The sequence below is a fragment of the Schistosoma haematobium genome, chromosome 4 (genome assembly GCF_000699445.3).
Source record: "Schistosoma haematobium chromosome 4, whole genome shotgun sequence".
Taxonomy (NCBI): domain Eukaryota; kingdom Metazoa; phylum Platyhelminthes; class Trematoda; order Strigeidida; family Schistosomatidae; genus Schistosoma; species Schistosoma haematobium.
Window position 1 is genome coordinate 1,223,912 of NC_067199.1, and position 25,778 is coordinate 1,249,689.

Genomic DNA, 25,778 nt, shown 5'->3' on the forward strand with positions numbered 1-25,778 from the left:
TGATAATGGATGCGAACTGTGGAGAAGTCCCACAATGGGACGAAACAGCCGTTCATTACTTCCAAGCTTTCCATAGTAATCTACTTCCAATTTACTGATAATCTTAACTATATTTTCAATGATTATTTAACATAAAAATCTATATTTATAATTTCAATGAAAATTTGTATTGTTCATTACATGAACTCATGTCATAGTAATAATCAAATTGATTTTATTGTAGGGTGTATTTGACCTGTCTCTCTCTCTATCTATCTATCTATATATATTCACTTTATTGATTATCGATAATTATTGATTTATAATGTATAAATCAATAGAGTGAGAGAAAAAAACTTTAGATATTTTTCTACTAATCAGTTGTATATTGTGTGTGTGTGTGTGTTTTATTGATCTGAAACTTAGAAGTGATTATCCAATTGATTGAATTCAACTCATTTTACTCTTTATCATTATTTTTTTTTATCAATCATCAGTCATCTACAGTCTATGATCTTTTGGTTATAATTATGTTGTGCTGAAATTCTCTCTTTTATATTGAAGTGTATGCTACCGATGTGGATAGATATAAGTAGTATGTATCATCAATCGAAAGTGAAATATCTGGTGGCAGATTTATTTATTTATTTAAACATATAAACATTAGTACAATGAGGCACCGAATATACATATGTCAAATAAATCATTCAATTTGTGTCTGGGTTATGATACTGCTCGAGTGCACAGACCGAAACAGGCGGTTTACTTCGGGAGTTACATCCGGAGCACTCGACCTAAAGGTATGATTGACAAGGCAGTGGAGTAACATCGAGAGATGCAGTCCCAATGTAGTCGGTGGCCAACACTTGATTCCTTCAGGATCCTGGAACCTATGTGCATCATTGGTTTACAATCTGGGTTCTCCAACTCCACTGTGTGGATCCTCCGTGTCCACTAATCCCGACCGAAGCTGCTACCTTGACGCGGTGGTCGGGTTTGCCTATCGTGATGACCCAACCGAGCTATATTGGCTGGAACATATGTTCCTGTAGGTTCTACCATGCCAGGCAGGTCGATTGGAGAACGGTAAGACTAAAAGCAGCAACTCACGGTCTGAGGGCGAAGTCGTACTGCTGACTGTAGAGGGGTGTGACAGCAGTAAGGTGTTTCCCTCGGACATCCAGCATGACAGCGATGCTGCCTTCCCACAAGGAGGGGTGGGGTTAGAAAAGGTCGACCCTAAAAATGTCACACCTCACCTTACCTCACGGATTTCCGTCTCCGGCGGTAAGGCCATTTGAAAAACGGAGCTAACACGTCAAAAACCTTCCACAAAAAGGCCGTGCGCGACCAGCCTCAAGCAGTTGTCCCTTGGGCTCTGCGGTCACGCTCCCAGGTCGTTAAGACCAACACTAATCCAATTTCCTTTTCAGGTTCCTCAAGAAATACCCTTCCACGGTGTGGGCAGCCGGGAAGTGACATCAGCCCTCATACCCGTAACAGCACACGAGACCAAGTTGGTCACATTCAAATCCTTCCTACACCTCCTAATACCTCTTTTATCTCCATGACTAACCCTCCTCACATCTCTTTATCACCTCGCACCGCTAGGGCAAACGATTCGAGTACGTGGAACGCTATCCCTGGTCTCCTGAAGCCACGCTCTAAACTACACGTAGGAGCTTTTAACGTACGAACACTGTGCCAAATAGGACAGCAGGCTTTCTTAGCTAGGACTTTAGAATCTCACGCCATCGATGTGTGCTGCGTCTCCGAAACGCGCATACAGGATCCAAGTAGCGTCATTCATTTGACCTCACCATGCCAAAATAAAGAACCGACTCGATTTACGCTTCGTGTATCTGGAAGCCCTGATTCTGCTTCCCGTGGCCTCGCCGGCGTAGGTATAGCATTGAGTCCTAGGGCAGAACTAGCTCTCTTAGAGTGGATCCCAGTAGACAGTCGTTTGTGCGCTGTCCGACTAAACGGAACAGTAAGAATCCGGAAAGACAGGGACACTCGTCGTTGCCTCTTCGTCGTCTCTGCCTATTCTCCCACTGACTGCAGCTCAGATGATGTAAAAGATGAGTTTTACAGAAAGCTTTCGGACCTTCTCCGAAAAGCTAAGCGCTCGGATGTAGTAATAGTGGCCGGTGACTTTAATGCTCAAGTAGGTAAACTAAGCGATAGGGAAAGACACCTAAGTGGATCTTATGGTGTCGTGGCTCAAAGAACAGATAATGGCGACCGTCTGTTGCAGCTATGCTCAGATAACCGCCTGTTCCTTGCAAATACTAACTTTAAGCATAAGAAAAACATCTTTTAACATGGCGACCCCCGAATTCGTCCCAACGTTGGACCCAAATAGATCACATCGCTATCAGCCACCGATGAAGGGGCTCGATAGAAGACTGTCGCTCATTCTGGAGCACATGCCTAGATTCAGATCATGCTCTAGTACGAGCGCGTATTTGCTTGCGTCTTACTGGACGTAGGAAAGACGCTGCAAGGAAACCTCTTAGGGGCCTACTTAATGATAGTCAAGCTAAGAGTATATTTCAGGAACAACTAGGAAAACAGTTAGGCAGCCATGTATATGATGCCCACTCTGAGGCAGCATGGAATGATATCCGAAAAGCTGTGGAAACAGCAGTGATATCTGCCAGTAAGGTAACCTGTAAGGTTAGGGAGCAACACTGGATCTCAGCAGCATCTATCTCACTGATAGATGCTCGGAAACTCATTCCACCTGGCTCTGACATAATGAAGAGCGGAGTCAGCTTAAGCGCAAGCTGACAAGAAGTCTACGCAATGATCGCGAACAGTGGTGGGTAGCGAAAGCACGAGAGATGGAAAAGGCAGTGGCAATAGGTAATAGCAGACAATTGTTCAGACTTGTTAGGGAAACCGGTATTAGGAAACCGACTGTTAGCGAAACAATCTCAGAGAAAGATGGACATATTATTCATTCTCAATCCAGGAGATTGGATCGATGGGCAGAACACTTTAGGGATCAGTTCAACTGGCCTTCAGCCACACTTCGGTTTCCCACGATCTCTAGTCAACCTGAATGGCAAGTTAATGTAGGTCCTCCGTCCCTTTACGAAGTTGAAAAAGCCATAGGAAATCTGAAACGAAGGAGAGCAGCAGGCCCTGACAGGTTTACTCCTGAGATTTTTAAGGATGGTGGTCCAGTATTAGCAATGAGATTAACCGAGGTCTTAGGTAGAATTTGGGAACTGGACGTAATCTCATCTGACTGGTCTCAATCACTGATTGTGCCAGTCTATAAGAAAGGATAAAAGTCCTCTTGTGACAATCACAGAGGAATCAATTTGACTAATATAGTGTCTAAAGTATTAGCTTCAATAATACTTTGACGCCTAACCAAAGCTCGTGAAGAGCAGATTAGAGAAAACCAGGCCGGTTTTCGACCTGGACGTGGTTGTATAGATCAGATATTCACACTACGTCAGGTTCTAGAACACAGACACACATTCAGACGCCCCACAATGGTAGTATTTCTCGACCTTAAGGCGGCATTCGACTATGTTGATCGTGAGGTTCTATGGCAGTGTTTGTCACTGAAAGGAGTACCAAAGAAGTACATTAACCTTATAAAGACTCTCTACTCGAACACAACTGAACTGGTAGAGTGAGAGCTTATGGCGAACTGTCATTAGAATTGATTACCTCAAGTGGTGTTCGTCAGGGCTGTCCACTCTCCCCATTCTTGTTCAACTTTGTGGTCGACATACTTTTAGAGATAACACTCTCGTCATCTAAATTTCCAGGGGTTGAACTTCTACCGGGAGGTTCACTTGTTGACTTAGAATATGCAGATGACATAGTTTTATTTGGCGAAGACGCTGACAAAATGATGAGTCTTCTGACCACTCTAAGCAACAATGCAAGCATGTTCGGGATGCGATTCTCTCCCTCGAAATGCAAAATGTTGCTTCAGGATTGGGTTACATCGACACTCGAACTAGTGATAGGGAGTGAAGTAGTTGAGTGTGTCGACCGCTTCACTTATCTTGGAAGTCTCATCAGCCCTTGTGGTCTGGTGTGTGGCGAAATCTCAGCACGGATACAGAAGGCTCGACTAGCTTTTGCCAACTTGCGTCATTTATGGCGTAGGCGAGATATCCGTCTATCAACCAAAGGACGGGTTTACTGCGCAGCAGTTCGTTCCGTCCTACTTTATGGCAGTGAAACATGGCCGGTAAGAGTAGAGGATATCCGTAGGATACTAGTATTCGATCATAGGTGTCTTCGAAACATTGCTCGTATATCATGGGACCATCGAGTAAGTAACACAGTTGTTAGGAAACGGGTACCAGGTAAGGATGGCAAATCAATTAATGAAGTAGTGAAACTTCATCAGTTGAGATGGCTGGGACACGTGTTACGTATGCCCAACGACCGACTGCCTCGACGTGCTATGTTCAGTGGTATAGGAGTAGGTTGGAAGAAAGCTAGGGGCGGCCAAACCAAAACATGGCACAAGTCCATGAAGTCACTGACAAGTGGACTGAGCCATGTTGGTAGGTGTAGACTACCTGGTTGGGGACCACGAGATGATAGCAACCGATGGTTAGAGACCCTGAATGACATGGCTCAAAATCGTTTGCAATGGCGCAGGTGCATCCACTCTCTGTGTTCTCCCAAATTCTAATCTTCTGAATTCTTCATGTCCCTTTTTTCCTCTTTCCAAATTTATTTCACTGGATTATACTCTTTAAATAACATCTCCATACCCTAATCTTCCCTATTACTGCTTATACTCTTGCTACCTCTACCACTATGGGATTTGAATCGACAACTGCATCTCTGTGCTAATGTGGTGTGGCAACTCGAACTGATGTGCGTACGTACGAAGTTCTACGTTGTTACTGACTGACTGACTAATCCAGTTCAATCATTGGACATTCGCTTTCCGTTCTCTCGATTTCTTAAACAACACTCATAGCTAGAGAAGGCAGTCATTAAGAAGATTAAGAAGATCTAAGAAGAGAGAACGAAAACAGAAAATGATTGATGTGTAGACATGAAGGAACAATAAAGTCTGAAACGATTGATTAACATTTTGCAAATGAATTATTTAGTTCGATAGAACAATGAGAAGATGGAGTTGATCTGATGAAAATATGGTGTATTTGCGCTATACATTTAGAACAATCTGGTCCCACATATACTTGTCAGGACATTTTTTGATATGGAAATTAATAAAGGTCAATTCAATTCTTTCGCCTCCCGTTTGTTATTTTACTTGTCGCGTTATCCCAGGCCATAGAATGACGCGACAATTTCTTATTCTTTCGCCTCCCGTTTGTTATTTTACTTGTACTTTTATTGAATTAACCTTTATTAATTTCCATATCAAAAAATGTCCTGAAAAGTATATGTGGGACCAGATTGTTCGAAATGTATAGCGCAAATACATCATATTTTCATTAGATCAACTCCATCTTCTCATTGTTCTATCGAAATTTAGAAAAAAGGACTAATTACTTTGAATTACTTATTGTATGTTTATACGAATATTCAACAATATTAGAATGAATAAGCAAAGATGGACAGTGACTAGCAGTGGGATCCAGGACGCGCGTTTGGTCCTGTTTGGGACTCGTCAGCTGGATGTACCTGCATCTCAGAGTTGATGTTCTTTGTGGGATTCGAACACAGTACCATTCGCTTCAAATGCCATCGCATTATCCACTTAGCTACTGAGTCCTGATAGCTACTTGCTTGTGCAATGGGGTGAAGTTTAATTCACTTGATATTGTCTTACTTGAATCTTCCCATTGATGTTTTAGGACTGAAATTGATCAGTCTCTTATTGGCATATGTGCATCCTATGCGGATTGCCTCGATATTGCCTTAATTTACAAACATTATAAGCAAAGAGACTGATCAATTTCAGTCCTAAAAAATCAATGGGAAGATTCAAGTAAAACAATATCAAGTGAATTAGAATGAATAGTTTAACAAAAATTGAGCATCGAGTATGGTTCATAGATTTTGATTGTCCTCATTTGTGTTCTTGTTTATTACAATATTAATTTGGTGATAATCTACACTTCAGTGTAGCATAGATATTCACTCTTAATGATTTTGGTGGAGTTTTGTTCTCTGAGCTGGATGGTTTGGTCAAAATCATATGAGCGTAATACGCTTCTCGTTGTTCGAAAATGGGAGAATTTCGCCAAAAGGCAGGCTTCCACTCGAGAACAACTATATTTTCTCCATGAGTGTCTTCGCCAGCATGTTCTACCAACAAGTGTAAGATATATACCTCCACACGACCAAACCATCCAGCTCAGAGAACAAAACTCCACCAAAATCATCCACCTGAGCTACAAATCTTTTCCACCATCTCACTCTTAATGAACTTCTTTTGTGATTATAAGTAGCTGATGAGAATCTGACAAAATAAAATGAGTTCATAGTATTCTGTTCAATTGTTTATCATTGCTCTCATCAGGAAAATGGAAGAAACTATGAATATGAAATCTGTAAATTGTCAGTAATCATCAGTCAGTCAGTCAGTAACAATGTAGAACTTCGTACTTATGTATATCAGTTCGAGTTGCCATATCACAGTAACCATGAATATATATTAGATCGAATATAACTTTATAAATGATCATAGGTTATGTAACAGAAATTATATCAATATTCTATAACCAGCAAAAATAATGAGATGTGCTTTATTCAAATTTTATTAATTTTGAGTTCTATCTGTTTAACTCAGTTGATTCGTTGTGAGTCCTTAGATTTTTTCAGATATTTACTTTCGAAACAAAATACCGAAGGCATATGTTAGTCCTTTTTTTAGTGAACCCAAAGATCAATCGTCTAGCTTGACGGTGTGAAACATTAACATTGAGTTATTCAAACCACCACTCACTGGGTTCCAGTCCTACATGAAGCACCAGATTCCTCAAGATTCCAGGTACACCATGCTCACGAGTGTCAACTAACACAAAATGTAGGTGCAACAGAGTTTCCCACTGACTAACTCCAACCACCTAACATCTGAAACATAGAGCACGTAAAATCCAGTCACTTACACTGGTCACTACATTACAACTTGATCGACAAAATTCGACTAGCCGACTAATAGACTAGACAAACATGACACTGGTTACTGATTGGTAATAATTAATCAATGTTGGTTGACAGATTGTGGTATATGTTTTGTTGCAACCCGGTTACCAGTTACAAGTTCGTGTATTCAGCTGCAAGTCATCCGTTGTTTATATGTGAGGGCTACTCTATCGAATGTGTGAACTAGGTAGGTGACAGTAGTGACTTTAAAACCTAAAATTGTTGTAAATTTAGTGCTTTATCTACTGAGACATCGGTTCAATGAGAAAGTTAAAATTACTCATCACTTCCTTGCCTAATATTCAAGCCCTAAATAACAGTTTGTCTTCGCCACTCATATCCTGAACACTAGACAGGTATGTGATGCATTAAGAATAAACAGTAGTCGACTGGAGTTAGTTTGTTGTAATATCACAAAATGAAAATAAATTTTTACGTTATTTGCCATTTTACATTGATACTTCAATAGACACTAGGAACTCTTGGAATATATGAAGTTCAAGGCTATTTTCATGTAGTAGATTGTAATGATTCAAATAAATTAGATATCATAAATGATATTCATCATAGACTGACATCAACTAAATAACTACTTAAACTTCGATAACACTGAACAGTTGTCGAGTACCAACGACACAAGTAGCAGTCAAACATTCAAGTCTTATAACGAATAGTAACTGTTAGACAAATTAGTTGGTATGCAATGCTATACATTTTCAGTTGTATTCAATACACAATATTTCTAGATAGTTCTGAACTAAAATTCTTATTAACATTACAAATGAATGACTGAACTTAACTTATAGATAACTCCCAAATGCCCTGGTACGGATGAGGGTGGAGAGAGTACGCTCTTCATCCCGAAATGCTCTCACATGGCCACATGCATACAACCGCTGCCAAAAAAAGTCCTACTCACTGCCTTCTCGTAACACGGATGTTGTTTACGAAATTGAGAGGACGAAAAGCGAATGTCCGGAGCTTGAACAGGATTGGTGGATACAGAGGATCCACACAGGGGAGTTGGAGAACCCTGATTCCAAATCAATAGTGCACATGGTCTCCAGTATCCTGAAGGAAAAAATGGCATACAAACCTATTGTTGGCCATTGGCTACCATGTGACTGCATGTCCAGACGTTGTTCCACTGAGTTGTGGATTAAACCTTTAAGTCAAAGGCTCCGGGTATGGCCTCCTAAGAAAACCATCTGCTTCGGTTCGGGCATTCAGACAGTATTCCAGCCTTCACATAAATCGAATGATTTATGTGGCGCTTCTGTATTTGGTGCCACCTTGTACCAATGTGTTATGACCTTGAATCGCTTTTACCCCGTCGATACTTTGTTATGACTTGGACTTGATCTGTCTAGTCTAGATTAAGACCTTGGCGCGATAGGCTGAACGGTTTAACCTTGAGTCTAGTACGCGTGAGTTCGAGATGGGGTAGAGAGAGAACTATTTAGCTGGCAAGCACTCAAGTGAGAGGAGACAAGACAGTTGGAACACTCTGAGTACCCTGGATTCTGAATTCGGATTAGTGCAAAAACGTACATGAATAAATAAATGAATATCCTGACCACAACGTACGATAATTTGGAAAAATACAATTATGCCCGAAACTGGGAATTAGGGTAGAAAATAAGATGCAAAATATTATGTTTAAATTACAATATTTTCGGAACAAAAAAGGGTATGGCAGTGAATGTTACATAGAACGAAAGCTCATGTTATGTAGAATAAAATAGGGACAAAAATAAATATAAGTGTTTTACAAGGTTTGAATGAAATGAAATAACATCCCAAGAAAATAGCTTTCGTAGTTTGTCAGGGCTTCTTATTTCCCTGTTCACAACACAATGTTTATGTGTTTAAGTAAAATAAATAACTTGTTATTTCAATGGTTGAGATTATGAGTCAGTTGAAGCTAGACCACCACGGAAAACCTGGAAGCACTGAACAGCCGTTTCGTCTTATTGTGGGACTCTTCAGCAGTGCGCATCCACGACCTCGCCCCCTGCGAGATTCGAACCCAGGACCTACTGGTTTCGCGTGCGACCACTTAAGCACTTGTAGATAATTATTTCTTGATATGTATTGTTTAGTTACAACATTACAGTATTGAATTTATTCAACTTTTGTTAGCGGATAAGAATTTTTAATCAAACACGCACAACCATATGGAATTAACTTTTTCTTCTTCTTCTTCTTCTTCAAATGGTTGTCAAATCAGTTTAGAGAATGTTGTTTAACTAACAAATTCTTCCTATCTAAGTAACAATGACAAAAGATAACTCTAATACTCTATTTGATGGTAAGGCAATAGTTATTATTTCCTTGACCCTAATGACAATGTGGAACAAATGAGTCACCTTTAACCTTTAAAATGATTAACAAAATAACGATTAATAAGTGAAGAAAGGATATCGAACGATAATATGCAAGTTTGTTGACCAATAACAAATGAGTAACGATATTCATTAAAAATAATGAGAACAAAATAGACAAATTAAATGGAAGAAATAACCATTTGTGTAGTTGAATTCATGAGTTAATTAAAGCTAGACCATCATGGAAAACCTGGATGCATTGAACGGACGTTTCGTCCTAGTATGGGACTCTTCAACAGTTCGCATCCAAGATCCCGCTCGCGGATTGGTTGAAGTTAGACATTAACACCGTTGGATACCGGCCGGCTCAATGGTCTAGAGGTTAAGCGTCCGCGTGCAAGACCGATGAGTCTTGGGTTTGGATCCTGTGGGCGGGGTTGTGGATGAGCTCTGCTGAGGAGTCCCGCACTAGGACAAAGCGGCTGTCCAGTGTTTCCAGGTTTCGATGGTGATGGTTCATCAATTCAACTATTAAATTACTAAAATCTCCACCAAACTCCCTTGTGATAATAACCATTTTATTGATGCGGTTTGAGAATGAAATTAATCTACGGTAATGGAATATATTTACGTAAATCATCTCAAACAACTAATAAAAATAAACTTAACTGACTACAGTTATGTAGATGGTAATTTTCATAGACTGATCTCAGTTGGAATATCAATGGATTCCAGAGAGCACTAGTCAGCTATTTCGTCCATGTATACGACTTCTCAACAGTATATATCCGAAACTAGGACATTCAAATCTTATACATTTGCTCATCAAAGGTCGAAAAGTGATAATTAAAAACAACTAAAAGGAAGGCACAGAACAGAGTGGGTTGGAGAATGTTTGTCGGCGGCCTATATTCTATTGGAAGTAAAAGGCGTAAGTAGGTAAGTAAAAGGAGAGAAACGATATCATACAGAAAGAGTAGTAAATTATCACGGCAACTATGATATTGAAAATGACTTTAGGATTATAGAGGAAGGTCCAAACTAACGACAAGTTGTTTTTGAAAACACACTATACTTAGTGAGCTCGTTTTGATAATTCGAAACAGAACTGGAAATCATTAATGAAGAGAAAGACACAATTTAGTTTATATTCATGTGTATATGTTGAAGAACTAGTGATGAAGAGTGTAGGTAAAGTTATCGTCGCTATTGCTCGCAATAAGAAGATGGGCTACATAATTTTGATGGAAATAATAGGTGATTATAAGATCCAGATTTTTTATCTTGAAGGCGGGCGTCTACTAAATCTTCCGTTTCGTTCAACAAAACTGTTGAAAACCTTTCCTGGCATTGCTAGTGGTGTGATGCCTCTGTAGTTTTCACATTTGCTCAAGCCATTTTCCTTTGGTATCTTGATGAAATATCGTTCTCACCACTTTGTCTGTGGCACTTGTTCCTCCTCCCAAATCTTCCTGAATAGAGTGTGAAACATGTTTGCAATTAATTCTGTCTCACTACAGTGCTTCAGTTGATATATTGTCAGGTCCCGCTGATTTCCCACTCTTCATTTGTCTGGTGTCCATCCTGATTTCTTCTATCGTTGATGAAGTGATATCTATAGGAGGGTCTGTGCATGCTGTTTAGATGTGCTGTGGGTTCGTTAAGGCTGGTATATTCAATAGTTCCCCAAAGTGTTCTACACACTCCTTCCTCTGTTCTTGAATCTCGGTTATCGTCTTGCCTTCTTCGTCGTTGACCAATCTCTCTGGCTTACTATATTCCCCTGACAGTTTCTCCATCGTGTCATATAGTTGTTTCATATTTCCTTCACTTACAGCTTTATCCCCTCTCCTTGCTAACTCTTCCACGTATTTCTGATTGTCGGATCTAATGCTCTACTTCACTTGCTTGTTTGCTTCTGTGTATTCAGTTGTGCCTTGAATTTCTCTGTTCTTGACTGACTGTTGTTAGTTGCTGTCTTCTTGTTGTTCCTTTCTTAAATCTTGTCCAGGGTGTCGATAGAGATCTATTCCTTGTGATGATGCTTGTTGCAGCCTAGCACCTCCTGACACGTTAAAGTTATTGCCTCTTTAATCCTATTCTGGTAATTCTCCATGGTAGTTTCCTCTTCTCTTAGTAGATCTTGTAAGGCTTTGTACCTGTTGCTGAGTGTTATTTTGCATTGGTTGAGTTTGTCAGTATTTTGAAGGAAGTCTGCACTGAAATTTTGTAATACTGTTTGTCCACTTGTCCAGTTCTTCTTCATTGTAATCCATTTCTCTGTTTTGAAGGATCCTTTAATGATTCTGGATTCATGAAATTCCCATCATGTAAGCGCTTTTCGTGCTTCTTTGACCAACACCTGTGTAAATCCTTGTGTGTATCTGTGAAGCATTTTCTTTTTCATGATCACAATACAACAACACCCCCTCTGAATCGAATCTTTTCTATCCAACTTGTGTTCAATGGGTTTTAATTAGTCCGGGAATCACCAGATTGTCTAGAAAGCGGTTCTTTATTGAGTAATATACGTAAATTAATTACAAACCTCAACTAGTGATGTATCCATGAAGCTCAGCGCGTCAGTAAGTCTGAAATGAAAAGGTCTTTCTGTAGTAACAACATAAAGAATTATTTATTATTTATTTATTTAAACACATAAACATTAGTACAAGGACGCACCAAATACACATGCGCCACATAAATCATTCGATTTGTGTGAGGGCTGTGATACTGCCCGAGTGCCCAAACCGAAACAGATGATTTTCTTAGGGGGTCACACCCCGAGCCTTTGACCTAAAGGTCTGATCCACAAGGCAATGGAGCATCGTGAGGAGATGCAGTCCCATGGTAGCCGGTGACCAACGATAGGTTCACACGCCATTTATTCCCTCAGGATACTGGAGCTCATGTGCACCATCAGTTTGGAATCCGGTTAAAGCGCCGGACATTCGCTTTTCGTCCTCTCATTTTCGTAGACAACACCGCCACGAGAAGGCAGTGAGTAGGACTTCTCTGGCAGAGGACATAAAGAATAATTATCATATACGATAATGCAAATGACAGCTGATAGCTATGTCCGACCTTGATAACAGTTTATTAACAAGCAAAAATGGAACCAAAAGCAAACACTATATAAAATGCCTTGACAAACACATCACATTTCTCAGATCAACTCCGTTTTCTCATTGCTCCATTGGAATTTATACAAGGGACTAATTGTTTTAAATATCGAAATCGTTGAGTCTAAACAAGGATTAAACGATCACACGAGATTTCGAATAACCGCTACGATGATTGAGATAAAGTAATTATAATGATAAATACAATAAATGCTAGAAATATGTGTAAATATTTTAGAATATTACACGATAAACATGCGTTACAATATTTGCGTATAAATTTCTAGGACTACTGAATCTTAATAAGTAGTATGAAATAATACACAAAATAAAGTTGACGGGAAGAGTGTAATGATAGAGAACATGAACAAACTTAACAGTTTGAGTATTTAGGGAATTATCTAGATGATAATTATTTGATTAAAACCATAATCATCATACCACGGTAAGGAGTTATAAACTTTTCCTTCTGTACACAAAAGTCAGAGTATATCTGTTTTGGATGAAGTTTTTTTCTTTGAGATAGATGGTTTGATTGTGGGGCTTGGCTTTCATCGTTCTTCTGAAAGACATCATCAGCACAAACTTCAGGTAGAAGTGAAGGAGAAGAAAGACAAAAGCTCCACAACCAAACCACCTATCTCAAAGAACAAAACTCCGTCGAAATCATCCATCTGACCTACAAATCTTCTCCACCATCTCAGATTATATCTGTAAAAGATTTTATATGTAGGTGACAAGTTTCAGTGCATATGAAACAATCATATAAAGTCAGTTCATTCTCAACAATGTCTTTTTCATTACTTTACGCTACGATGATTGTTAAAAGTATATGAAAGAGCAATCTAATGACGAGACAAGATCTGTTGGTTATAAACACTACTAAACACATAAGAGTGTTAGTTAACTGAGAATGGTTCATCTGATATTACAACATATTCTGATTCCTTTTTTAAGTACTATGAATCTTTGAGAAGAAATATTTTTTTTCACGATAATCTCTGAAAGAATCAAAATTACGTAATTTTTAAGTAAATCAAATATGACGTTGTTTGTAAACATCAAGGGAGGTAAAATCCGACTTACACGTCCTCCTCATACCTCTTAGATAATGGGACTTATCCCATGAACTAACGTGAGCGGTAAACTGGGTGGTAGGAATCGGACTAATCAACCAATTGACCAATACCCATAAATGATTACATATGCAACAAAGAAAAATAGCACAGCTTTTGTAAACATCAAGTTTGTTCAGTGTATATCAGTATTTATTGAAGTCAATTGAGATTCATAATTTATTTATAATGCACTTATCAGCATTATTTGTTACAAGTTAACCATCTATTTATTGTCAAACCTTCACATAGATTAAACATACCTACATTCTGAATGATGGAGTGTGTTAAAAAATTTCCTGAACAATACACCACGAAAAGACAAGTCACAATAAGTGAATTCAGGCATTCCGAGTAGATCGATTCAGTAAAAGTGTATACATATTCGTAAATATTGATTCAATAATAAACGAACCACTCATCGATGATGATAACAACAAACGTGAAACGTTCCACCTTTTTTAAGAATTCGTCTATCAAGTGTGATTGTGTTGGTAATTTCTGTGTTGTATTTAAGAATGCTGCTTCTCTCCGCTCGTGTATGTTGAGGACTACTGATACAGGAGCTGCTGGTACGCTGTTCGTCTTGACCTGTATTTGTTGGTGAGTGACCTTGTGCCCTAATAATATATAACGTAATGATACCGCCAACTAGAGAACAATGACCTATCGACCTGACCAATGATGCATAAAACTCATACGAGCAGTCTAGAGTACTTATCAGTCCTGTTTCCTGCCTAACCCTGCCTGTTAGAATCCAGAACACCAATCTCAGCCTCCTTGATATCAGTCATGTATTTCAAACATACTGGGTTTATATACCAACCAGACAGACCACATTGTACCATAAAATAGGAAATAACATTTGTACAAGATTTAGCCACATGTGGCTGTCAATGAGGGAGTTAGTAATTAATAGACGGGGCATAATTCAACAATGGTAAATCGTATAATAATAGTTCATAGGTCAAAATAAAGCTTATAATAAGCGGAATATGAATAGTTTATTTATTTAAAAATTACACAATAAAAAGTATATGTATCATATTAGTCCAGAACTAGATCCCAAAAGTTACCATCCATTATTCTCATCGGCATATAACACACCGTCAGTGTATTTAAAGGTTCCTTATGGACTGTACATTCATACTGAGAATTTTTCTTTCATTTGCCTACATAATGACAATCAAACATTCCAGGTTTTCCAAGGTGGCCTAGCTTTAACCAAGTCAGTCAGTCAGCTACAACGTGGGACCAGGCACATACGTGAATCGGTTCAAGTTGCCATACCTCATTAGCACAACAAGATGAACACCGGATTCATAGAAGCAGTTATTCCAGTGGTGGTAAAATATAAAAGAAAAATTGCATATAAGGATATAGCACAGAAAGAAAGAAATAGTTCATAGAAGGAAATATATGAAGCGATTTTAATCTCTTAGTTTAAGGGAAGATAGAGAGTGTATACACCGACGCCATTGTGATCGATTCTGTGCCATGTCACCCACAGTCTCCAACCATTGGTTACGATAGTCACACGGACCCCAACCAAGCTTTAACCAAGTCATGAATTCAACTAATAAATCAGAAAATTAATCGTCAGTTCAATAAAAAAAATCAAGTTTTAAAGTTAGATGTTATGCGGTAACCAACAGGGAACTCTGGACATGAGTATGGTACTACTTGACATTTATCAGCAAGTTATTACTGAACTTTTGAAGGAGTTGATATATTCCTCGTTACATTTGAACAATAGAAAACTTCATATTAATTACTTCAAAACATACGAAATATGAAATGGCATACCTTGTTTTCTAGAAACCTGAAGAGATAATGTGAATATTCTGAAATAGGAACGTATTCAACACATTATTCTTTAGAATCATTATCGTAACTAATATCTTAATATACTAATTTTAGCTCACTTCTAGCTTTCTGCATCACGAGGCAAGCCCTAACGTGAAATCCTGAAGGGAAGCAGATAAGAGGATGGTCGAAGAACACACTACGTCGGGAAATGGAAGCAGATATGAAAAGAATGAATGGCAACTGGAAAGAATTGAAAAAGATTGCCCAGGACAGGGTTTGAAGGAGACTGCTAATGGACGGCCTATGCTCCTCGATGGCTAGTAACAGGCGTGGAATAAAACTTTGTTCTCCCGCCCCCCGAAATATGTAGATAAACAAACGACTTACAGAAAATAATATTTTAGTGAAATAAGACAGGACTTATAATAAGGGAGAGCGCAAAATACGATGTAGTAAGTGTAGTAGTAGGTATATCTACAATGAGAATTGGATTAAAACTTGAAATTAAACGACATTAGTTCTATTCACTAATTGATAAGTTAATGAAATATCTTAAGGGCACCAAAAATATGGACAAATAAAATTAATGAGAAAGCAAAATAATGAAAGAAATAAAAAAGAATCTAAATAGAAGGAATTTGGAAAGGAATATAAAATGATAATCTAATGAGTGTTGGTTGGTTGTTCGTGAATAGTTTCTTTCCATTTCTTGTTTTATTTTGATTCACCTTGATCATTTATGGCTTTTTCATTGGAAGAGATAATAAGCACTTTTGGAGATTTTAATACAGAGTCTAGTGAACTTAATGTAGGACGTTTTCTGATCACAGCCTGAATAGGAAAGAGGAAGATAAAAAAAGACAAGCATTACATATAGAGCAAGAACAGTGATATGATTAGTTAACAGATAGGATATCAAAGATTGTAGGTGGTTCGAGGTAGCCTACAGGAAATCCTACTTGACCTAGTTGTCATACTATTCGGGACACATCAGAAGGATGTATCTGTAGTTTTGAGGGAATCGGTGCTCTCTAATGAATTCGAATGTAGGTCGCCTAGCTTCAGTGTGAAACATTAACATTGAGTTATTCAAACCACCACTCACTGGGTTCCAGTCCTACATGAAGCACCAGATTCCTCAAGATTCCAGGTACACCATGCTCACGAGTGTCAACTAACACAAAATGTAGGTCCAACAGAGTTTCCCACTGACTAACTCCAACCACCTAACATCTGAAACATAGAGCACGTAAAATCCAGTCACTTACACTGGTCACTACATTACAACTTGATCGACAAAATTCGACTAACAGACTAATAGACTGGACAAACATGACACTGGTTACTGATTGGTAATAATTAATCAATGTTGGTTGACAGATTGTGGTATATGTTTTGTTGCAACCCGGTTACCAGTTACAAGTTCGTGTATTCAGCTGCAAGTCATCCGTTGTTTATATGTGAGGGCTACTCTATCGAATGTGTGAACTAGGTAGGTGACAGTAGTGACTTTAAAACCTAAAATTGTTGTAAATTTAGTGCTTTATCTACTGAGACACTGGTCCAATCGAAAGTGTTACAACTTGTGAACCTGTGTGCCCTGTTTAATGTATAACGCAACGATACCGCCAATCAGAGAGCAGCGAACTATCAATCGAACCAGTGACGTATAAAACACGCGCGAGCAGCCTAGAGTCCTAATTGATCCTGCTTTCCGCCTAGCTCAGCCAGTTGAGTCCAGAACACCAATCTCAGCCTCTGTGATATGAATCATGCATTTCAAACATACTGGGTTTATATACCAACCAGACAGACCACATCGTACCATAAAATATAAAATAACATTTGTACAAGATTTAGTTAATTGTGGCTGTGAAAGAGGGAGATAGTAATCAATAGACAGGCCATAACTCAAGAAAGATAAATCGTATAATAATCGTTCATAGGTCAAACCAAAACTCATGATAAGAGGGATATGAATATGAACAGTTTAGTTATTTAACAATTATACGATAAAAATACACTCATAATCTTGATGCATAAATGGATCCCAAAAATTACCATTCATTATTCTTATCGGGATATAACAGAAAGATTAAAATTACTTAGCTCTCCCTTGTCTAATATCAAAAGCTATTCAATTATAACTACACAAGTTTTGAATTAGAGTTTCAATATAATCGTCAACACCGAGATGTAGGTACATCCAACTGACGAGTCCCACCAGATAAGAAGAAAAACATGCAATGGATTCCGCTACTCGACCTAATCCACGAATAATATAGTTCAGAGATTGAGCATATACACTTCCTACACCACTTACGACTCAATAACAAACTATACAACTGTTCCGCCGACAAAATGATATGAATTCATGTAGAACTTACGATAAATACACATAATTTGAAGATAAAATATTCTACTTAATAAGTAAGTAACACAGTACATTACATCAACCAAATCATAGATGAACAAATGAACATTTCCCACTGTTTTATATGCATGATATCATAAATTAAACAACTGATAATTAACTTAACACATTGCGAATTCAGCCAGTAGCAACGTGGAACTTCGTACGTACGTACATCAGTTCGAGTTGCCATACCACATTAGCACAAAGATGCAGTTGTCGATTCAAATCCCATAGTGGTAGAAGTAGTAACAGTATAAGCAGTAATCAGAAACATTAGGGTTTGAAGATGTTATTCAAGGAGTATAATCCAGTGAAATAAATTTGGAAAGAGAAAAAAAGGGAGATGAAGAATTCAGAAGATTAGAATTTGGGAGAACAACATTGAGAATTCAAATATCAAAATGCTTTTAAGGAAAATTATTTTAAGATTACTTGTTACATCAAATATAGTGTGAATAAAGTATGGCGCACAGTCCGAATTATGGTTATTTATACATGTATTTATTTATTTTAACACATAGATATTAGTACAAGGAGGCACTAAATACATATGCGCCACACAAATCTCATTTGATATGTGTGAGGGCTGTGATACTACCCGGGTGCCCAAACCGAAACAGGCGGTTTTCTTAGGAGGCCACACCCCAAGCCTTCGACCTGAAGATCTGATCCACAAAGCAGTGGAGCATCGTAAGGAGATGCAGTCCCATGGAAGCCGGTGACTAACAATTGGTTCATACGCCATTTGTTCCCACAGGATACTGGAGCCCATGTGCACCATTGGTTTGAAATCCGGTTAAAGCGCCGGACATTCGCTTTTCGTCCTCCCATTTTTCGTAAACAACACCCCCGCCACGAGAAGGTAGTGAGTAGGACTTCCCTGGCAGAGGTTATATACGCGTGGCCATGTGAGAGCATTTCGAGAGGGAGAGCGGATTATCCCCACTCTCGGCCGTACCAGGGCACTTGGGGGCATTCATACATGTACCTACAACCTTCACTTCAACTCTCAATAAAATAATATTTATATGAAATCAATATGTGGAGATGATACGTCTCGCTAATCATGCATAGGCCGAAAGGTAAGCGAACGCTATTGAGTGAAAATAATGTTCTCATTTCTAAGGGAGAAAGATGTATATTTATTCGGTTTTAGTCAATAAAGTTTGCTTCTCATTCAAGCAACTGATTAGGACTCGTGTTAGAGGAACCAGATTCGGACAATTGGTGTTAAAGTTCAGAGACAAAAACAGGTTTAAGTGAGAACTAGGGTAGACGAATTGTATGATGTTCATTGATCAAAGCAATCCAAAATATGGATGGATATACATCGTAAATGCCAACATCCTGCAACTGATTTTAAACCCTATCTGCATAGATGGAGTAATGGAAAATAAAAATTGTAGAATTTGATGGTAGTAATGTCAGACTTACCTTGTCGGTTAAAAAACATTGATTGCTTTCTTTCCTTTCATCAGTATAATTGTTACTGTCATTTTCGACATCTGCTGCATGTTCATCTACACTGGGATGGGCATCATTGGGACAAAGCAAATCAATAGGTTTATTTGAATGACAATCAAATGGATTGGTAGTTTCAGGAGAATGATTATTTGATGAAATTCCTTGTGATAATGATGACAGATAGATTTGTTTTGAAACATTTAATTGAGAGTGATTAGAAGATACAGTAGTTTTACTTGCATGACTTATCAATTGTTGAACTTCATTTTGAATTTCAGCATCAATAAGCCAAGGATCTTCTAAAACATCCTGAAAATAATTAATTGCATTCAATAAACATCACAATTTGCTAAAAAAAAATATAGGAAATTAACTACAAAGGTGCATTAATAATATGATCAGGTGAACATTATTTGTACTGATTAGTTGGGAGTTCTCTTTGCCCATAGTCAAATGCTGTAAACATTGGAACGGTACTGCATTTATTCATTCATTCGACACTAAAATGTAGACAATATAGGGGTGGAAAACATATTTATTTACATGTTAATCAGTGGTTTATCCCATCAGATCTTCCTGTTATCGCTAGTCGCGTATATATATATATATATATATATATATATATATATATATATATATATATATATATATATATATAGTCATTGACTGTTGAACTGAACTGTGTTGATAGATGAAGAGTAACGAGTTGAGGTCCACGTGATTACCATAACCAAATGGTTGGGGATGGGCAACATAACTGAAAAGCAGTTGCTGTGGCGGAGGTGTATGCACTCTTTATCGAGCCTTAGTTCTCGAGTTTCAGAATTATTGTATACCATTTATTCCTTAAATGCATTCTTTCTTCTCGAATTACATTATTTTATTTATTTAAACACATAAACATTGGTACAAGGAGCCACCAAACAGATATGAACCACATAAATCATTCGATTTGTGTGAAGGATGAGATACTGCCTAGGTGGCAAAACCGAAACAGGTGGTTTTCTTAGGGGGCCATATCCGGAGCCTTCGACTCAAAGGTCTGAACCACAAGGCAGTGGGGCAACATCAGGAAATGCAGTCCCATGATAGCCGGTGACCAACAACTGGTTCGTACACCATTATTTCCTTTAGCATACTGGAGCCCATGTGCACCATTGGTTTGGAATCAGGATTCTCTAACTCCCTTCGGTGAATCTTCCATATCTCGAATCACATACTCTATGACTAACCTTTCCTACTACCACTGACACATCTGTTACTCTAGGATTTTTTTTATAATGTCATCATATTGTGTTGATATGTTGTGGCAACTTGGAACATTGTAAACATGAATCAGGCTGTATGTTTCGTATGATTGACAGACTACTTTTATTTTAAAGTTATAATTTTAGTGGAAAAAACAATACGTAATTGTATTATTCTATGATTTCATTTATTATGGTTCCAAAAAAACCTCCCACAATACAGACACTTTGAAACTTACATAAATTGAACTCCTATCAACTGGATTGACAACAAGCATATGTTTAATAAGATTTATAGCTTCTTCACTTATTCCATGCCAGAACATTTTGGGAAAGTCATATAAACCATTAATAATTTGAGTTTCTAAATCAAAATCTTGACGTTGTTTAGTGAATGGAGGATATCCCACTAAACTGAAGTAAATATATGAAATGATTAGTAAAAGGTGATAAAACAATGAATCATAAATGGATATGCTTAGTAAATACGGTAAACATTCGAAGAATTAAAATCCGTCATTTGCCTTAATTTAAATGGAGATAGACATGAGAAGAATGAACGACAATTGGATAGAACTAGAAAGGAAGGCCTAGGACAGAGTGTATTGGAGAATGCTGAACGGTGACCCATGCTTTATTGGGAGTAACAGACGTAAGTAAGTAATTTCCCTTAAATTGATGTATTATAAATATACAAAAGACAATATGAATGCAAAGTTCTGAACGAGCTGGATGGTTTGGTCGCGGAGCTTTCATTGTTCTTCTGAACAACATCATCAGCAAAAATTTCAGATAGAAATGAAGCGTTCGAACTTCTCCATATGTGGTTCACAGCTTGTCCCATACACCATTCCTTTTCTAATATTTGCTGAAGAAATTCCCATTATATACAAAACAAAATTAATATGAACGAAGAATACTCTTTCTCATCAGATACTCTACAATTACCATGCATTCTATTTCGTGGTCTCTCATCAACTGCTTACAACCAAATGTGTATTAGAATTTTACAATAAGATAAGAAATAGTATGAAACAATCGACATAAGTGAATGCAAAAGATTGGAATGACAAAGGTTATTAATGATATATATGCAAGAGTAGGTCAGAGGTTATTTAGTGTTAGAATCAAGGAAACATTAAGGATGAGTGATGTAATAGTTGGGTGAAGTTCAAAGACAGATAAGATCAATTGTGTGATAAATTTAGAGGTAATGAAGGGTTTATATAAGATTCATGAAATTAAAAACTGATAAGATGGGTTACGTAATAATTGGATAGAATTTGAAGAGTTCATATAATTTAAGGGAGTCAAGTGAGTGGAAACGTATGAGTGAAGGGGTGGTTTAAGAATTCAGTGATGGAAGAGAAATATAACACAAACTAAACATTAATAGTAGATAGGGGTGGATGCTGAATAAATTTCCCAAAAGAAGTTAACAAGTGTAATAATATAATGGTAACAATAATGAAAATGGTAAGATGTGTGGATAGGTTTAGGATATAAAAATGAACACTAATTAAATTACGTCACCATGCGACTGTACCTCCTGATATTGCTTCACTGCCATGTGGACCAAACTTTTAGGTGGAAGGCTTGGGGTATGGTCCCTTAAGAAAACCACCTGTTTCTGTCTGGGCACCCGGACAATATCATAGCGCACACAGATCAAGTGACTTGTATGACGCATATGTATTCGGTGCCCTTTTGTACCAATATTTATGTATAATCGTGTATATATGAAAACGTTTTGTTCAATTACTAGTTCCGTGAGGAAATGGGAATAAGGAATAACCAAGATGATGTAATAGACAGATTATAATACTAGATTACGTAATACAAATAATAACGAATTATAATGTGAATATAGTAAGATGATTAAAATGTTTTTGTTACAACCATTGTAGGTAATTAAAGGTAATAGAGATGAAGAATAATGAATTGTGATATCATGAGTAATTATGAATAAATGAATGAGAATATGAGATATAAGTCGAGGGAGAAATATGCTGTAATAATAATACTAAATTAGGACCAAGGTAACAATAACCATAGGACGTACTTCTTTTGTACGCATAGTTCTGGCTTGAGCTTACGGATGTGATAACATTATCATTGTGCATAAAAATACTTTGTACGTGTCTATGTCAATGCAACTTCGCTATATTATGTCACCTTATTAGTTGAATATTGTTTTCATATTATAATCTTCTCCGAACTACAATGTTCGAGTGTAGGAAGAGCTGTAGCATTTCTGTTAGTCAAACCGAATTCGGATGGAAGAGTTAGAACCCGTGAAGTATTGTTTTGACCGATGAGTGATCGAAATTCGCAAAGATTTGTGCAATTTATAAATTACTGATTATTAAAGTCGATAATATGTAAGATAGAAATCAACCCCTGCTTCGGTCTGGACACTCAGGCAGTATTACAGCCCACACACAAATCAAGTGATGTGTGTGGCGCATATGTATTCGTTGTCCCTTTTTACCACTATTTCTGTGTTCTTAAAAGACAGTCGAATAAGTGTTTAGAAAATCATCTAAATGTGAATAAAAACGACAGTTTATATACCGGTGATTGTTAGTAATCGATCGTAAGTGCCTTCGAATCACTGATTGACTGTGATAAAATACTATGTGAGTAAAGTAGCGTTTAAGAGCTACATAATGCGAAGATGTGATGAACCAGTCAACCAAACTGTGAAATTCTTACCAGCTACGACTGTTGGATGCACAGCCACCACCAGCCCCATGATGTTACATTTGTTAATTTAAAAGTTTGGAAAAAATAACTTGAGACAGGAAACGAAGTTATTTATTGTTAAACTGAGTCACGCCAGGGGTGAAAACACCCCTAATTAAGGTTTGGGAGACAATTGTAAGTCTTGTGTGGAGAGCTTATAGAAGATGCGAGAGCGTTATGAAAACTAATTTTAAACTAAAAGTGAACATTTAGTGAATGGAAATCTGACATGAAAAGCCAAAACATTCCAATAAGTACAATTAACTGATTACTAAGTAGTGGGCAGTTTCATGTATGTCTAATCTTCTTTAATGCCAACCAAATTCTACCGATGGAGTTGCAATGTGTCTAGTCCTACAGGAGGTCAGTTGCAGACCAAACATATCAGTGGTAATGTCTGTGATGCTCAGTTACGCGGGTTTGAATGTAACAATGAACATCAGTTCGCTCAAGACTGAAGCTAAACCTAGCTGACGAGTGTCAACTGTTAGACAGGGTTTTCGGACTATTTGAAACCACTTGACAACGATGAACCTATATAGTTTTGATGGGTTACTGTCGAAAATGAAATATGTAAGTTCTGTCAAACAAGTTTTTATGATTTGTGATTATTAGTGTCAAATTGGTGAACTAAAATATCTCTAGATGATCTTCACATACGTGAAATTATGCAGTCTATATTGAAAATAAAAGAATAGTTTCAAATATTGGGATAGAACAGTCTGAATTAATACCATGAGTTATTAGGTAAAGAGTTGTATTTACTACATACATGTATTTTTTATTTAAAATATGAAAAGCTACTTCTGTTTTCTTTGTTTTAAACCCCATTTAGAATTTATAGAGCTTTCATAAATATTCCAAATAGTTTAAACGGTCGTTAGCATTTCAGTTTTTAAGATTTTGACTGATTCGTAGTAGAAATAGTAGAAAGATTTGGTGATATATTATCAATAATTATTGTGTATGATGTATGGAGGTAGGCTGGTTATCATCAGGGTTCAAACAGGCAACCGAGTAACTGAAAAGAATATGTTTTAATCAATACACCACGAGGATAAGGGTAACCTGAGTTTACAACAAATATATACAACTTACCAAATGTACAAAATCACACCGAGTGACCATACATCAATAACACATGTGTATGTACCACAACCAGCAGTTTTAAGAACTTCTGGAGCCAAGTAGTCTGGAGTACCACAAAATGTACGCAACATTGTCCCTTCATCAACAAGTTTTGATACACCGAAATCAGTCACTTTTATAAGACATCGATTTGCTTTACTTGTGAGGAGAATATTTTCAGGCTATAAAACAAAAGTAGAATTAACAGAGTAGTATAGAACGATTTTTTACTGTTTTATCAATGAGGATAATAATTTGGTAGACCATTGAACAATGAATGAGCTCTGTACGAATAAGCGAAGCATGAAGAATTTATCCAAAGCGACAGTTTATCTATGGTTTTAACAATACGACAGAAGTTTTAAATCATGTGTTATATTCGAAACATTTCAGTTGTATAGGTATTAACGAACACCACAGTTAGCTATCATTGACAGTTTTCTTGAGTGTCTAATTAACAACATAGTTATCTTTATGAGGATTTAACATGTTCAGAAATATAAAACTGTATTAGATAGTGGTGTTATTTTTACGTAATAATTTATGATGCATAAGTATGCATGATATTTAATATCTAAGTTGACTACGTATGACTGAAGAGACTTAATAATCTATATAATTGATGTTAGATAGTGCAGGTAACCCATAGACCAGATTGATCATTCCTTTTGGAAAAAGATTGTTAAGTGAATTTTGCTAAACTTATTCAAAATGTTCCGTATTCCATCGTTGCTTTTTAGAATTATAGAAGTGTCGTCCATAAAGTGAAAATGAAGTTCTAGCTTGCTTATTAAGTACTCTCAAGAGACTGTTCTTTAAAATCCCCTAAAACAAAATATTTAAGGTTTGACCTAGATGTGAGCTCAAGGTGATACCAGTTTTCGCTATTCGATTTGCTAGTTTACTGAACAAAAAGTTTGTTATTTTCATTCAGTGTACACTATTGAATAACAGTAAAAAATCGAACGATGTCGCAAATTCCTTATTTACTCTCAAATCACTTGTGTTTACCGAAAAATTTAAAACCAAGATAATCACAATACTTAACTGGCACATTTCACAAGCTATTAACTCAAAGTACTACCAGGGAAGTCCTACTCACTGCCTTCTCGTGGCGGGGGTGTTGTCTACGAAAATGAGAAGACGAAAAGCGAATATCCGGCGCTTTAACCGGATCCCAAACCAATGATGCACATGGGCTCCAGTGTCCTGAGGGAACAAATGGCGTATGAACCAATCGTTGGTCACCGGCTACAATGGGACTGCATCTCCTCACGATGCTCCACTGCCTTGTGGATCAGACCTTTAGGTCA

The 25,778-nt window shown here is 37.4% G+C and overlaps 1 protein-coding gene across 1 annotated transcript in view; it reads right to left on the reverse strand.

The window, feature by feature from the left end:
• Positions 1-25,778, reverse strand: part of CHEK2_2 (Checkpoint kinase 2) — a 44,514-nt gene that overhangs the window by 12,893 nt on the left and 5,843 nt on the right. The window contains exons 10-13 of the mRNA XM_035731079.2: positions 24,436-24,647; positions 20,832-21,006; positions 19,316-19,654; positions 13,968-16,296 (exon numbers count right to left, since the gene is read on the reverse strand). Coding sequence (XP_035588502.2) covers positions 16,180-16,296; positions 19,316-19,654; positions 20,832-21,006; positions 24,436-24,647 — 843 coding nt within the window. The 3' untranslated portion in view covers positions 13,968-16,179. Of the gene's footprint in view, positions 16,297-19,315; positions 19,655-20,831; positions 21,007-24,435; positions 24,648-25,778 lie in introns of the transcript that reaches the window.